This window comes from Sminthopsis crassicaudata, chromosome 3, assembly GCF_048593235.1.
Source record: "Sminthopsis crassicaudata isolate SCR6 chromosome 3, ASM4859323v1, whole genome shotgun sequence".
Lineage (NCBI taxonomy): Eukaryota > Metazoa > Chordata > Mammalia > Dasyuromorphia > Dasyuridae > Sminthopsis > Sminthopsis crassicaudata.
In genome coordinates this window covers 408921657-408939615 of record NC_133619.1, presented here as the reverse complement: position 1 = coordinate 408939615, position 17959 = coordinate 408921657, and the positions used below count along the sequence as shown (strand labels likewise).

The 17959-nt window shown below is 32.6% G+C and overlaps 1 protein-coding gene across 1 annotated transcript in view; it reads right to left on the bottom strand.

The window, feature by feature from the left end:
- Positions 1 to 17959, bottom strand: part of DNAH7 (dynein axonemal heavy chain 7) — a 278808-nt gene that overhangs the window by 107586 nt on the left and 153263 nt on the right. Inside the window, exons 36-39 of the mRNA XM_074302814.1 lie at positions 12134 to 12289; positions 7616 to 7784; positions 5309 to 5435; positions 4104 to 4323 (exon numbers count right to left, since the gene is read on the bottom strand). Coding sequence (XP_074158915.1) covers positions 4104 to 4323; positions 5309 to 5435; positions 7616 to 7784; positions 12134 to 12289 — 672 coding nt within the window. The remainder of the gene's footprint in view (positions 1 to 4103; positions 4324 to 5308; positions 5436 to 7615; positions 7785 to 12133; positions 12290 to 17959) is intronic.

Below are 17959 nucleotides of genomic sequence, written 5' to 3'. Positions count from 1 at the left end.
CAATGTATAAATTTTTACGTGTGTGTGTGTGTGTGTGTGTGTGTGTGTGTGTAATTAGAAATAGTTCAAGTGAAAAGGGATGAGGGCTTGAACTAGGATTGTAACTGCATGAATGGAGAGAAGTAGGGTGGAGTATATGAGAAATGTGAAGATAAAAATGACATAATTTAACAATTATATGTATATATAGGGTGAGCAAGAGTGAAGAGCAGAAGTTAATAATATAGATTGTGAATGAACAATTAGGAGAGTGGAAGTATCCTCAGTAGTAATAAGGAAATTCAAAAAAGGGGAAGAGTTTCTAGGAGAAAGTTAAGGACTTGTTTTTAAAACATGTTGAACTGAAGAAATCTTTGGAATATCCATTTAAAAAATTTTTTGAGGAGGCAAGTGTGGGTAAGTGACTTTTCACGGATCACACAGCTAGGAAGTGTTAAGTGTCTGAGGCCAAATTTGAACTCAGGTCCTTCTGACTTCCAGGCTGGTGCTCTGTGCCACATAGTTGCCTCTGGAATATCCATTTTGAGATAAGATAAACCAGAGGCAGTTGGTTGTATATGACTATAGTTTAGAAGAAAACTTAGAGATGGAAGTATAGATTGGGGAATCATCTGGTTAGTCAAACCACAGGAGCAGATGAGATCATTGAATTAAATAGCATAGAACTAAAAGGGACACAAGGCTCTGAACAGAACTTTTTCGGGGACAATTACCATTAATGAGCAGGATATGGATGAAGAATTAGCAAAGAGGAATAATAGACTCAGAAAGTGATCAAAAGTGTCAAAAAGCTGTAGAGAGATTTTTAAAAGGTGAGAATTCAGAAAAGGCAATAACTGTAATAACAGGTAACTGTAAGTTCTTCTTATGCTCTTCTTGCACTACTTTTTTTTCCAGAAAGAAAAACACATGTTCTATCTGTTTGTTGTCCCTTGGTTTCTCTCATGCATCTGCAACTAGACCTACAAAATTGCAACAAGGACCAGGCACATTAAGCACCACAAGGAGGCTGACTAATGGATATTGCATATCTGATCTGTGCTTTCTGAGGTTATTTCTTAGAAGAGTTTTAATAGGTGATAGTATAATACTTGATTTACTTTGAAATATTATCAAGGGCTTTGCCTCTAGGTACCTTTCCAAAAACTGTTGAACATCAAAAATATATTCAACCAATGAGTTTTTGTCTACATAACACTTATCATTGAATTAACCAGTTAATTATTAATCATTAATAGTTAACCAGTTAACTATTAATGTACTAGTTAACTATTTTTAAATCTTATAGATAAAAATCTGAATATTAGTCAAATGGGAAGTAAAATATTGCAAGAATTTGAATCCTAGAAATACCTCAATTTCCTAAAATAAAATCTGAAAACTTTAATAAAATCTATTTCCAGAGAGCTAATCTAAGTTTTAACATGTACAAGTAGGAAAAGAGTTTCTAAATAAAATTAAGCCAGAATTATAATGTGTACTTATATTTTTCACTTTGCATTTAAATGCTATGATTATTATGGATTATAACATTAATTCAAAAATATTTATTGAAAACTTACCATAGTTCAAACATGAGAAATTATTTTAAAAAGAATCTTCTCATCATCAACAATGTATTCTGATAAAACTTCATGGATGCACCCTCACAGCAAACATTGGCATTAAATAAACTATGTGATTGTAAGAAGAAGAGACAGACCGGATGAGAGAGTAATAAAGGCAACATGTGGTGCAGTGTGCTGAACTGATCATAGATTTATACTTTTCAAGCTGAATATTAGCATTCAACAAAAGTGGTGGCTCCAAGGCAAAAAGATTACTAGAAGAATTAATATCAAGGATTAAAGCACTTCTCCAAAAGGAACTATTTTGTTGCCAACTTGGAAGAAAGTTCAGTCAACATCATAGTTGATAACAATGGAGCAGAAAAGGAGTGAACAGCTTTCAGAGACTTGGTGTACTATGCTGTATTTGCTCATCTGAGTCAGAATCCTCACAAAGATCAAGACTGCTTTGATGAAAATGATGGGAAAATTCAGAAGCTGCTAAATGAAAAATGAGAACTCAACAGGGTATATACTAATAGGATAGTTCATCCATCTCTAAGAAGGTAGCATTCAATTCCATCAAAAGTAAAGTGTAATTGAAATTTAAAGAGATGCAGTATTCTTAGCTCAATAAAAAGGAAGATGCACTGAAGACATCTTTATAATGTATAATGTATGACATGGGAGACATTGCCACAAGTCCACCTAGGATGGTGTGCCCTTATCAGAGAAGGAGCTGTGCTCTAGGAGAAAATAAAAATTGAATTAGCTCAGAATAAACATGAGCTGTACAAAGTTTAAAAGTACATCTTAAATGTTCATAGGGACTACTTGTTTCCAACCTGTGACAATATGTTCCAAGCTCATATTGCTCTGATCAGCCACAATTGGACACACTCTAGCATAGTGATATCATTTTAGTCTTCTTCAAGAACGGAAAATAATCAATCAATCAGCTAACAAACCATTCATTAATAGGGAATCAATTTCATTGTTTTGAATTTTGCATGGAGACTCAGTGCTTGATCAATGAGATAGACTGGTAACACAGTAGACATTTAATAAATGCTTATTCACTTGCCTTCCCTTGCCATGTCCAGAGTCTTGAAATACTTTTCTGGAAATAAAATTCTGGAAAGAACTAAAGGTAATTAGATATGAGACTTCTAATAAACCTTTGGCTTCTTTTGTTTCTCAAACCTGAGCCATATTTTCCAACAAATAATCTTTTTTTGCCATCTTATTTTGTACCCAGCTTTTCACTGAAATAGCCAAGTGTCAAATTATAAGTTGATTTCATTTAGAGGATTTGGCAAAATCATGTTAAAATTTAACTTCCTATCCTCGGTAGTAGATGTTGCCACATAAGCTACAATTATTTTCATGAATATCTTTCTGCTTAGGCTGATCACGAAAACTTTGAGATAAAAAGAACAAGTATCTCATGAAATGATATTTCTTGAGACAAACTTAACATTGGAGCCATCCTTCCACATAGTTGCAACTTTTTTTTTCTGCTGTTTTTGTTTATCATAAGAAAATCTATTGATTTTTTTTCAGTTTGGCTCAGTTCTTTGGTTAAGATGTTAGTTTGTTGGTCACTGAAGGAAAGCAAGATATTTAGCATGCTGCCAATTAATTGCTAAAAATAGTGAATTTTTTCCCATTGCCATTTTTTTTCTGTCACTCCACCACTGTCACCATGGTAGGAGGAGAATGCACAGGGAAGGCTATTTTAAGATTTTTCTTTGTTTTCTAGATTTGGTCACAGCAAAATATCTTGTCAGCTAGTGGTTGACTATTTGCTAGCTAGCTTGTTGCAGGCAGGGCAAATAATGATTGGTCACAGGGACAATATTTGAATCCTTTCCAGCAAAGGAATATTTTCCAGGGTTTATACTCCACTGACATAAGATTCAAAGGTTACCTCCATATCTCAATGAGGCATAAGAACAAAACTTTTCTCCATTGAATTATACGATCTGAAAATTCAGTTCAATAACAAATATTCATCAGGTATATATATACAAGGCACTGTGCATTAATGAATAGAAGGTTGCTTTGCAATTCTATTAGCACCAATTTCTGCACTTCAACAGTGAGATAAGTACATTAGTTAAAATAAAAGCACCTTTTATAATAAGATTGTTCTTTTTCCAGAGCTTAAATTAATTAGAAATCAAAGCAAAAGAAATAATTTATTTAAAGAGACTGTCAGAAGCATCACTCACATTCTAAGATTCAATAGGCAGAAAGGAGAAAAGTTCAAAGAGAAAACAGTAATTTTCAGACATCTATTATATGCACACAACACCAAAACATTACAGTGAGAAGGGAAAACTGTTAGCATTCTGAATGTTTTGTTTTCATGATGACAACCACACATTTCATCCTGGTGTCCCCAAGTCCCTAGCCCAATACTTTGCAAATAGTTATTAAGGCATCTTTGTTGAATGTGTGAAGCAGAATGACTGAATTTTTCATCTCAATGTTTTGGCATAAAATGTTCTTTTTCTAGTATCATGAAGTTTTTTTGTCATGTTAAAAGTTTACCTCATGTACCCAAAGGCGCTTAATTGTACTTTGGTCTTCTGCACTTTCAGGTCTTGACAAACAAACTCCCTGAATGACACGAGAGAAATCACGGAGGTTGAACAGGTAGTGGGATTTAGCTGGAGTTGGTAAAAGATTCTTCATTGCTTCCTTATACACAATCATAGTGCTCTTGACAATTTGGTCAGTCAATTCTGAAAACTCCAGTGGGAAAGCATAGCTATATAACATAAGAAAAAGTATAAGAAAAGCACAGGGTGCACTGCATTGTTAAAACAAAAATGGAGATACTTGTTGATAGTGACGATATATTTCTTTCCCAGAGTCTTTACTTCCCAAAATAATAGCATCAATAACAACAATAATGATAATATACTTTCTTTCAAACCTATTTCAGTTTTGTAGTATTAACTCTGCATTTGTGGCCATCATAGAAAATCAGTAAAGCATGCATTGTTTCCATTTTATGTAACTTACTCAATGCCACTAAAATAGTGAGTTGTAGAACTCATAAATAAGAAGCAAGATTTTGCCTGATTTTGCAATCAGAGCTTTTCCCAATTATGCAATAAAAACTTCCTTCTATGGTACAGTTATAGCTAATTCCATGCAACAAAAATCAGTCAGAAGGTAGGTTTGCTTAAAAGAAAAAGAAAAGGAAGGAGGATGAGATTTAATGCTAGGAGGGATTTTATAGATGATTTTGAATGTTCTTCCTGATTTCACAAATGATATTAAAGGACTACCTAAACTTATTCATATCATCAATAGAACTAGGCTTGTAAGTGAAGTAAAGCAATTTAGGGAAAGAAAGAGATGAGAGACCGATAGAGACAGAGACACAGAAACATACAGATATAGAGGCAGAGAGACAGAGAGAGAAAGAGAGAGAGAGGGAGATAGAGAGAAAAAAAGAGAGAAAGAGAAGTAGGAGAAAGACTAGTTTTTAAGGACTGACTCTTTGTTCCTGTGGTATTCCTACTAGGAGCCAGTGTTGCTTCCTTTTCTTTCTCCATTATATCTGAGTTAATCTGAGAGATGGCCATGGAATTATGGTCCACTAGGGAAGCCCAACCTAACATGCATTTTTGTTTAAGGTGTCTTTGGTGATGAATTCTGTGGCACTTATTTTAGAACTCTAGGACATTGGTTTCATGGGTATACCCATGAATTTTACAATTCTCCATATGAAGAAATCTACTTACCAAATGTTGAAATGCCAGTTTAAGATTCTAGAAAAAATCGTATACATAGCATCATCATTAAATTCATTAATGGTGACAGTATTAAAATGCCGCATAAATCGAGGAGTGACTGGGTTTCTCCCACCACCTAAATATTAGAAAGTCTAATGTTAATAATAAAGTGAAACTTCTAAGTGCTCATTTAACTTGTAAGGTTTTACATGAAGAAGAAACTTGCCAGATGGTAAAATTTACACAGCATAGACTGAAGCAAAGGGTAAACAGCCATCTAATCAAATTTAGCAGAGTTGTCTGGATAACTTTGGACCATGGGGTTGTTTTCACTTTATGAGAATAATTGGCATCTGCAGTAATGTGGACTTTATCTTAGGTTAAGCTTAAATCTCCAAGGGAAATCAGATCTGACAGACAAATTCAGTGGTTTTGTTTTTCATAGTACATTTACATGGCTAATCCCTGCATTAGAGACCAGAAGCATCAGATTATCCTTTAAACCTGCCAGTGAATACGACATTTAAAATCCAATTTATCTATATTTATGTAGTCAGAAATAGCATAATACTCTCATTTTTTAAACTCTCCATAAAATGAATTTCCTTGAGATTTGATTAAGTAGTTTGCGTGGTTAACTAATTTTACTTACTTATAGGATTATATCATCAAATGTTATAAAGAGAATAAAATATTAAAATGTGAGGACTTGGCATCTAGCTCAGATATTTATAATAAATATATTATACCTTATTGTATATAATGGATACATATTTGTTTCACAAAATATTTTAAAATTATATCATATTTTGTACACTAGAGAAATTTGTTAAAGTAATCTTTGGCAAATTTATTTATAAAGGATTTTTAAAATATCTTAATATATATTTATATTTTATATAAATGAAAATTTACAAGTATAAGGTTTGTATATAACGAATTGTATACTTATACTTTATTTGTACAGCTGATTCATGAGTGTCCTGGGAGTTATGCTCCAACAAATATGAAAAAACAAAATCATGTAACTGGAGGAAGATCAATAACTTGAGAGCTCAAAGGGCTTTCCTCATTCCTTCCCTACAATTTCTGCTCCATTTTATAGATGAGAAACTTTAAATTCAAAGATTCGATGCCCCTTGAAATTCAATTCTTGTTTGACTGTATTATACTTACTTTTGGTAGTCATGTGCATGGGTATCTTATAGAAATCCAGCTTGGTGTCTAGCTATATGGAGGACATTTTCTAGATTTAGCTTTATCCTCTTCCTCTCCTCAGAGACAAGATAGGAAGAAGATTTTCTCTTCAGAAAATATAACTTTAGATGTTGCAGAATGCTGTGACCTCAGCCTGACAATATTATTCTGCTCCAAAGGGACATGGAACAGCATAGAAAAGGATATGGATGCTCAGAGAGAGACTATGAAACTGGGAACCTATCACTACTCAACAATATCTTGCACATACATTCCACCAATTAGATACATATTTGGGTTAACAAGCTTCTATTTGAAAATATACCTATGATGAGTGAAGCCCAAATTTACCTATGTAAATATATCTATCATTCACACTGTTGATCACTTACTTTGAATTACCTTGACTAATACTTAACTGAGCTTCAAAAAAAAAAAGGTAAACTGAGCTCTGTGAAATATTATTTTTATTGGAAAGGAAGAAAATAGAAGGATAATTGTGAAGAATGAGTTGCTCCAGGCAAGAGCCGGTTTTAGAGAAGCCACAACAATGAGCTTTGGACAAGTTTAGGAAGTAGCATGAATGCTAAGTGCCTAAAAAAGATGGAAGACTATCAGATGGTGGGAAAAAGATAAAAATTATAAAAAGTAACCTTGGTCAACTTCATAATTTTGTCTAGTGATGGCAGCATAACTCCTGAAAATCATTTATAGATTGCTAATGTCTAGCATATCACATAAATATAAATATTATACCATGCAAATTAAAATATTAACCATTTTTGGGAGTAGTGATTGGGAACTGAAGGTAATAACAGATGAAAAAGAAAAAAGAGCATCAATGAAGCATTAAAAAATATTTTAAACTACATGACAGAAATTCAGTCTCAGATATAATCCTTTTATATTGTTCTCTGGATATTGAAATATTAGTGTTAGTTTGTAATTGTTAAGTTATAATTTAAAAATTAAAGATTATATATACATATATAGAGGTAGGCAGGAATGCTCATATATGACTAACATACAAATGAATCAGTGAAATTCCAGCCTGTTCAATGTGGGATCAGGACATGATATTTGTTTGTTTGTTAAATTGCAAATTCAAAGAAAACTTACCTGGAGGTCCCATAGCACACATGATTTGAACATCCACTAGTTTAATCATGGAACAGTCTTTCAGATCATACCAGTTCCAGTGATCTAACCACTGGCGAAGTAATTCAACTGGTGGTTGAGCACCATATACTTCCCGAGCTGGCATGTTTACATCATCTACAAAGACGATCTAAAAATTATAATTAGAATTATGAGAATCCAAATTTCAGAATTAATGTGCTATTTGTAGATAAATATTTCTCTCTTTTTTTTTTTTGAGGCACATGAAATATGCCATTCCTCTACTCAAAAACCTTCAGTGAATCCCTATTAATTGTGGGACAAAATTATTATTTTAAACTTGGCATTTAAGCTGACTAAAAGCTGCCTTCATAATCTTGTTTTATAGTATTCCTTTTCACACATTCTCTACTTCATTCAAATTTAACTTTTAGCTTCCCAAAACTCAACAGCCCTTTTCCCTGCCTCTACTTATTCATACTAATTGCCCAACTCCCCTACTTCATTGCCTTCTACCTCTTGCCTCATCTGTACTTCTAAGAATCCTTTTATTTCAACCCTAATTTCAGTATTCATTTATGTAGTGCAGCCTTTTCCCCATTGTGTTAATAATGCTCCTTTCTTCCTTAGCATTATTCTTCTCTGCATATGTGTTAGGTACTCCTGACAGCATGAATGGAAACTCTTTGAGGATAAATAATGTTTCATTGTTGTGCTGGGATCTCCATAACCTAGCACAGTGTCTTGCTAGTAAAAATAGCTACTTAGGATCATAAGATCAATGATTTAGAGTTGCAAGTTACCTCACAGCCTTCTAGTCCAATCTTATCATTTTACAGATGAAGAAACTGATGTTCAAAGGGGTGGTTTGCTCAAGTTACTGGAATATTAGAGATGAGATTTGAACCTAAATACTTCACTCTGAATCCAGTTCCCTTTCCACTATATTATGTTGCTTCTAAGAAACTCATTTAAAAATAAAGAGGAAAAAAAGTGAAGCTCTACAAATGTGCCTATTTATAAACCTCTCATTCCATACAGTGACTGCTTCAAATCTTTCTCTCAAAAGCCCACCTACACTTCATTACCACACTTAAAACAGATGAAGAAGCCTACCATTTCATGGAGGAAAGCTGGAATAATTCTCTTAACCCTCCTTCTCAATACATACTCGGAATTTCTCAGTGTCTCCACTTTTTCTCTCTGCCAATCAATCTCGGAGGATGAAGGGTCCCTACTCCTAAAGACCAGCCCTTTTGTCTGTCCTTTCCTTCCTTTTCTAGCACCTCACTCCATTAATTATCATGTCTCTCTCATGATTTTTTTATTTTTCTTGCTCCAGTGTCAGCTTTTCATCAGCCTATAGAGTTGCATTTGTTTCTTTTCAATCCTAAAAAAAGCCTTCCACCCCATCTGTCACTGTCATATATTTAGAAATGGAGACTATACCTAATGTTCTCAATGCCTCTTTACCCAATTTTCAACTATTTGCAGTTTGATGACCATCCCAACTACTCTAGTGAAACTATTTTCTCAAAAATAATGAAGAGATAGAAAAACAGACAGACAGATAGATACACACATACACACAGAGAGAAACTTTATTAAGTTACTATGTGTTTGGTACTTTGCCAAGCTTATAACATCATTGAATCTATTTGGTTTTTCTGAATCTTCATCTTCCCTGAGCTAAGTGTAGCTTTTGACATTACTGACTGCTGGGGACTGTTTAATAAAATGGATGAAGCTACATTATGTGTCAAACTGATGCTTGTGCTTATTTGATAGGAATTTCTACAAGAAAGCAGACTAACAGGCTATGTCTTGTCTTGCAGGCATTTTCAGTGTCAATCAGGACAAGAGATATATATAAACTTGGCCACAGGATGATTTCAGGACTTTGAGCCCTATATACACCACTGGATTTGTGTACATAGGTCTTGACAGTCAACAAAAATGCAAATTTCAATTAAAGCCTTCGGCATCCCTCCCCTGAAGAAATTATGGGATTTATTAGAAAAAAAGGAACAAAACAACCATTAAGAGATGATAGCTGTGAGCAGGGGGAAGATAGAAGGAGAGATTCAGGAATAAGTGGGAGGGATGTAAAAGGTCATATGAGATTTCTATTCAATGAAGTAGCTTGTGTTATGTCTATTTTATACAAGACACAGCAGAGGAAAGGCCAAGTTTAAAATATGACTTATAATGGCTGCTCTGACTACCCTTCTTTGACATACTGTCTTCTCCCTTAGCTTCAGAGATACCACGCTCTCCTGGTTCCTTTTTTTCTGCTTCCTTTGCTGACTTTTCTTTTCTCTCCAGATGCTAAAAATCACTCTTACCAATTGGGTTTTATTATCTTGTGATTTAAAACAAGTTAAAGAAATCTATAAGAATAAACAAGCATAAACAAGCAGTCATTTATAGAAAAAAATTATTTGTTTTACTGAAGAAAGCAAGTGGGTTTCCTAAGTGGGTAAAGTCAAATAAATAGTAAAGATAATTATGCAAATAATTGTGTTAAATATTTTACTCTTGAGGAAGGAACAACTTTTTTTGCTTGAACTATGTTATTTTTATGCATGTTTTTAAATTCTTAATTATGATAAATTTCAATATGCAACCTTAAGTTTTAAATGCATCAAAAGGGTGGTTAATTCTGATTTTTTACTTCAAAACAAATACAGAGAAATTAACTTGATCACTTAAATATGAATTAGATGGTGCTTTTTTATTCTACCTTAATCAGATTGACTATTTAATAATTTAACTAACTGAAGTGGTCAATAAGGTTAACCTCAAAATTGACCATGTATAAGATTCTGACGTTCAAAAGCAGAGATTTTTTTTTTCAAATTTTTACAACTAAAAGCAGTACTCAATCCAGAGTTATTGTAATCCATTCCCAATATAAACTAACTTCATTTATAGAATCAGAGTATAAATTAAACTTTCCCGGTACCTATTAAGCTATCCTAATAACAAGATAGATTTTGAACAAGAAATCATAATATTGCATATAATAAGAATATCTAGCATTTATATAACACTTAATATAGGCCAGACACTATGATAAGTGTTTTGCAAATATCTCATCTGATCCTCACAACAACCTTTGTTCATTTTACTCTTTGGGAACCTAAATAAACTGAGCCAAATAAGATGTTATTCTTAGCTACTTTTCATAGAACACTGTGCCCACCAATCTATTTCCTTAGACTCTTTTCAAGAATCTTGCAAGAAGGGCAGCTAGATGCTCAGTGGATAGAGCACTGACCCTAAAGTTAGAAGGCCCCAAGTTCAAAATTGTTCTCAAGTGTTACCCTGGGCAAGTTACTTAACTCTAATTGCCTGTCATCCCCGCCCCCCCACAAGAATCTTGCAAGAATCTACAAATTAGCTTAAATCCAGCTATCATATGGTCTCATACATGAAAAGTACTGAAGCTGAATGTAAAATACGCAGGGAAAATGATCACAAAAATAGTCACAGGATTTAGAACTGCTCAGGATCTTACAGATTCTTTACTTCTCTTCCCTTATTTTACAGATAAGAAATCCTTTATCAACATCTGTGTAAGATGTAAAAAATCACAGACTAGATATTGTAAAAAGAAAATTCATTCTGTGGAATTTAATGAAATTGTATATGACATATGACATAATGAATAAAAAATGAGTCAAAATGGGAAAATACAAATGAGCATAGATGGGTCATTTTATTCAGATGATAATGAGACAGTTTTGATGCTTCAATGGCCAGTGAAACAGTAAATTAGCATTTATTAATCATTTATTCTGTACCAGACACTGGGATAAGTGCCAGAGATACAATGAGAGATAAAAAATAATCCTCACTTTAAAAAAAAAATCACATTATTTGAATGGAGGAAACAACATATAAATATCTAAGTTTGCATGTATACATACAAACATATACACATATGCTTTTATATTACATTGTGTATAATTAATCCATATATGTGTACATGGGTATATATACATGCATGTATATGTAGACATACATATGTAATACAATATATAAGGTAATCTGAAAGAAGGAATTATGAGAACAAAGTAAGCAAATGAAAATAAGGGGACACAAAAGGGAATTAGAAAATTAATTTTATTTTAATTAGAATAGATACCCTTTTTTTTTTCTTCCTTTTTTTTGGTGAGGCAATTAGGGTTAAGTGACTTGCTGGGCACACAACTAAAAAGTATTAAATGTCTGAGGCCAGATTCAAACTCAGGTAACTGACTCCAGAACAGGTGTTGTATCCACTGAGTAGCTGCTCCCAGATACATTTTCTATTGACAAATAATCCTAATCATCATCATAATTTCCATCATCATAATTTTCAGATCAGTGCAATTTTTTAAACCATTTTCTCATTAAAAACAAAATATAAGGTACAAAACCTGTGTAGATTAGTCCTTTAAAACTTGTTCTGATGATAACTGAGTATACAAATAATAATTTAATAATGTACAGGTAGGAAAGAGGATTCATTACCATTTTCTTGCCCAGAGGAGGACCAAAAACTCCCTTTCGCCTTTTGTCTAACTTTGACATGATAATGTTCTGAGTTTGAGCTGCAGTAGTTTGTGCTGAGAAGTTAATTAGCAGAGGTTTATAGATGTCTTTGTTCAGTTTATTTAAAAGAAAATTCTGTAAAAGGAAAAAAAATATTATGTTTATAATTTATAAATTTAAGCATTTTCAAACAAGATTAAATATCATTACCATGGCCTGAAATTCATGACTTTTAGCAAGAATTAATTATATTATAAATTATGTGGTAATAAATTAACTTCTAAAATGTTGACCTTAAATTAGATATTCTTTTTAAAAAAAATCAGATTCAAAACATACAGATCCAATTCTTCAGGAAATCAATTACATCACCTATAGATTATGCTGATATATGTACATATATATACATATATATGTATATATATATATGTGTATGTGCATATATATACATATATAAATATATATACATTTATATGGATATTTTTGGTATGCAATAAGCTAATTTTTACTTTACTATACTTAAAAATATTTATAGTATTTATATATAGTATATTTATAAATTTATAAAATATTTATAATCTCAACAATTTCATAAAAATTCAGAAGATACACGAAAATTATCCTAAAATGGCAGAGTAAAAACTACTGCTTCCCTGGACTTCTCTATCTTCCAGTTCCATTTTATGTTTTTTCCTGTTAGAATGTAAACTCCTTGAGGTAAGGTTCTTTCTTTTTGCTTTTCTTTGTAATTCCAGAATTACAAAATTCTTTGTAATAGCACAGTACTTGGAACACAGTAAGCACTTAATAAATGCTTCATCTATCTATCTTTTTCTAATAAAAGAGCACCAGTTATTTGAAGGCTGCTTTAACAGATGTGGGTTGGGAATCAGTTTGTTCAGGGTTAAACAATTCAGTAATTCTCTTTTGCAATGGAAAAAAGTGGTTTACTAATTTGCAGTTGTGAAATACAACTTTTGTAATTGGCAATGAACTATGTTTGGTTTATATTATTCCAAGAAGAATGATTTCTAAAAGCAGAACATCTCTGAGTAAAATGTGGTAAAGAGAAGGCTTACACACATAAAATAAAGTGACAAGTTTTGAGGAGATTTTTTTTAAAATTCAAGTTAACACTAAATATTTTTAACTGAAATATTTAAATAATGTTAATTGAACAAACTAAGGGAAAGATAGAGAATGGACTTAAGTTATCCTTTGCAAATATGATCATTTTTATAAATGGCTAAAATTCTTTAAACATTTTAAAATATATTTTAATTTTTTATTTTTATTCTAAACTTAAAACAATCATTTTAATAAGCATATATGTGTGTGTATATATATGTATATATATATACACACACATATATATGTATATGAGTATGTGTATGTAAATGATGTGTATGTCATTTATAATCAGGTTTCTTTTTAAGAGTATAAGAAGAAAAACCTATAACTTGAAGACTGACTGCTTATTTGGTCTAATATCTAACATTTTTTCTGTTCTCTTTACATAAAAAAATTCCTTTCTTTTCTTTCTTTGGTTTTAATTTTACCATCCCTTTCCTGTCTTCCCTTGCCCTTTCACTTCAATTCCAACTCTTCATTAGAGAAAACAATAGGAAAAACAAAGTAAAAATATTATGAGATTCATATAATCTATCCAATCACTTAAATGTTCTATGTGAATACTTTTCACATTTGAAAAACACCTCAAACATTGTATTGATAAAAATAAAAAAGCTTACTTGTCAATTAGTTAATAAAAATTTTTTAAGAGCCTACTATGTGCTAAGTGGGCCAGGAAGATGGCAAAGCAGATAGAGTTCCAGCCTGCCATCAGGAAGTCTCACCTTCCTGAGTTCAGATCTGGTCTCAGACACTTACTAGCTGTGTGCCTAAGACAGTTTCCTCATGACCTGGAGAAAGAAATGTCAAGATTTATTTTCAAATCACTTCACTATCTTTGCCAAGAAAACTCTGAATGGAGTCACAAAAAATCAGACATGACTGAAAAACAGATGCTAAGCAATCTGATAAGCAATGAGGCTGCAAAGAAAAGCATAAGGCAGTCCCTTAAGGAGCTCACAATAGAAGGGAAATAATAGGCAAATAACTGTAAATAAGCTAAAAAGAGAATAAAAGGATAATAATCAAGAGAAGATAGGAACTAAGAATTAAGAGATGCTTCCTTTAATATAGTACTGCTAAATTTGTTTTTTTAAATGACTGATTTATATTTCATTTATTTGTGCTGTCCTTAATACAATAGTATTCTTTCAAATATTATTTCTAAACTTTAAACTAATAAATCTGAAATAGCTATAGTCTGATTAGTTTTACAGTTGATTGAAGACATTGTATGCATTATGTCACATACACACACGAAACAGACTAGGAATCAAAATAATAAACAATAATATCTGAGAACACAGTAAAATGTTTTTAAAATAAAAATATTATCCCAAAATGAAGTTTGAATTTAAGTAAACTTAAAATTTAGGTCTAAGAGATTTATTTTAAGTAGCATGATTCTATAAGTACCCTGCTGATCCTCTTCAGGATATGTGTTTAGCTATAGTCAAATAAAGAGGCAGTCCCCAAATAACATACAGTATTTAACTTACATGTATTTCAAATATAGCTTTTCCCCAGTAATCACAGCACTAAAAAAGTTATTTGAAGCCTATTTATTTAGCCATTAAACAGGAATGCCTTTATTTATTTAGGGAAATTAAATTATCAAATAAAAGGACTTCTCTTACTGAAAAACAGAACAATGAAGAAGTACAGCAGATTGGTACCTTTTCTACAATTTAATAAATTAGAAAATTTCCTAAAGCACTGAGAGATTAACTATCTTGCCTATGGTGAGAGTGTTAATATGTGTCCGAGTTGGAATCTGAAGCCAGATTTTTCTAGCTTTCAGATCAACTCTATTGATTCTCTCTATAACACAGAAACCCCCAGATTTTGAATTTTTTTATTTTTTGATCAGTATTATTACTCCTGAATAGATTATAATTAACACGTGATACTGTTCTCAAATGTTCAAAAACTTTTATTTGAACCCCTGCAAGCCATTATTCCCTATCTCTCATGTTATTAGGCCCAACTCCTTGTAAAGACTATAATATGTGCTGCTATTTCCTTTTCTCTCATTCTCTTCACTTGGCTTCCAAACTCATCAAATAGAAACTGCACTCTCCAAATTTACTTGTGATCTCTTAATTGCCAAATCAACTGACCTTTTCTCAGGTCCCATTATTCTTGACTTCTCTATATATTCTAACAATGGTCATTACTCTGTTCTCCTTGATACTTTCTTTCTGGTTTTGGGTTCTCCACCTACCTATCTGATGAGTCACCTTTTCAGATTCCTTTGCTGGATTTTCATTTTCCCTTGGACTTTATCGCAGGCCCCTATTCTCTTCTTCCTCTCCATTCTTTCAATAGTGATCTCATCTCCATGGCTTCATTTAACATCTCTATACTGATTATTCTCCAATATACTTATTCAATCCTAAACTTTCTGCTTATCCCAAGTGTTACACCTTCAATTGTCTCTTGGACATCCCAAATTGGAAATCCCACAGACATCTTAAACTCACTATGTCCAAAATGAATTCACTATTACCTTTCCCCCCAAATACTCCCCTCCTTCCTAATTTCCCTATTGCTATCAAAGGCACCACCAGTTTCACAGACTTGTCATCTAAATGCCATCCTTAACTTCTCATTCTTTCTTTCCAATCTTATCCAATCTTGCTATGGTCTGATTTTACCTTCCTATGCCCCTTTCTTTCCTTTGATGCTGTCACTGGCAAGGTAAAACTGAAGTGAGTCACTAGATGGGTAGAGTAGAGGCTGATGAGAATGAGAGAACAAGAAGCTTGAGTTGGAAGCAGGGAGATTAGGTAGCTGCAGATTCACTATCAATGGGATTGGGAGAATAAATAAGGTAAGAGTTTGCTATCCAGAAGGGATGAGTTTGGACAAAGTAATATATGTTAATAGTTTCATTGATGATGAAAGGAAATAAAATGTCCCCTATTTTGCCTCCTACTCAATCTCAGTTACATATAATTCAATCCAACAAATGTTCACTGAATATCTATCTTGTTATCTGCTGCTGTGGGAGACACAAAAAAAATACAATCACTACTTTTGCAGGATATAAGCTAAATTATGAAGATAGTAAGTACCTAAATAACCATAATATAAAGGAAAATTTGATGATTACTCCTATAAAATGCGAGAAGATTGGGGTTCTTAACTTTTTATTCTTGTGTCACAGATGCCTTTGGTAATCCTTCAAAGAATAATATTTTCAAATGCACAAAATAAAATGCATAGAATTACAAAGGTTACTAATTAGATTGAAATAAAAATGTAATTTTTTCCATTCAAGTTCATAGACCCTCTGAAATATATTCATATGCCCTGTGGGATCTATGGATGCCAGGTTAAGAATTCCTGCTCTAGACCAAGAGATCATTATATACTTCAACAAAAACACTATATGATGATCAATTCTGATGGACGTGGCCCTCTTCAACAATGAAATGAACCAAATCAATTCCAAGAGAGCAGTAATGAACTGAACCAGCTACACCCAGAGAAAGAACTCTGGGAGATGACTATGAACCACTACATAGAATTCCCAATCCCTCTATTTTTGTCCGCTTGCATTTTTTATTTCCTTCACAGGCTAATTGTACATTATTTCAAAGTCCAATTCTTTTTGTACAGCAAAACAACTGTTTGGACATGTATACATATATTGTATTTAATTAATATTTTAACATAGTTAACATGTATTTGTCAACTTGCCATCTGGGGGCGGGGGGAAGGATGGGAAAAATTGGAACAAAAGGTTTGGCAATTGTCAATGCTGTAAAATTACCCATGCATACATCTGGTAAATAAAAACTATAATTAATAGTGTAAAAAAAAAGAATTCCTGCTCTAGAACTTTAAGAATAGGAAGAACTCATTTGAAAGATGTAACATTTGAAGGATGAAGTTGATATAAAAAAGAAAGGAAGAGAGCATTCTAGGAGAAAGGGGATGTGAAATGAGAAAATATGTAGAGATAAGAAAACATGGGAGCAAGTTTTGAAACACAAGGTCATAACTTTAGAGCAGCAACTATGAAGCATCGAGACCAACTCTCATTTTACCCAAAAGGGATAAGTGACTTGATCAAAATCAATAAGGTAGAAAGTAGCAGAGCAAGGATTTGATCTCAAGTTCAATGACTTCCATTGTACCACAGTTAGAAACTAGGCCATTTTTTTTGGTGATTATGTAGGGTATCTGTAAGAAGTAGAAATAGTAGGTAAAGTGAATGGAAGATAAAATAAGAAAATATCACAGAGAGGTTTGAATGCCAAATAAAGAAGTTTGCACTTAATTTGATGAGCAACAGATAGTCAAGGAAAGGAGAATGGCCAGATCAAAATAAGCTAATAAATAATAATAAATAAAATAATCAATAAAGTTGATAAGTTAATAACACTGACAAGACAGCTTTAAGATAGAGGAAAAATTGTAGGTAGGATAATCCCTTTGGAAACTACAGTAAAACCAATAAAGGTTTATGGTAATAGCAGTATTAATAGAAATTTTAAGTTTTGAAACTAGATGAAAGGGAGAATAGTGCAATTGTTATTGAAAACAGGGTAGTTAGGAGAAGGAGTGAGATAATAAAGTAGTTCAGGTAATAAGAGGCAGTCCGGAGGAGTACTGAATTGAATTCTGGGCCTGGAGTTAGGAAGATCTAAATTCAAATCTAATCTC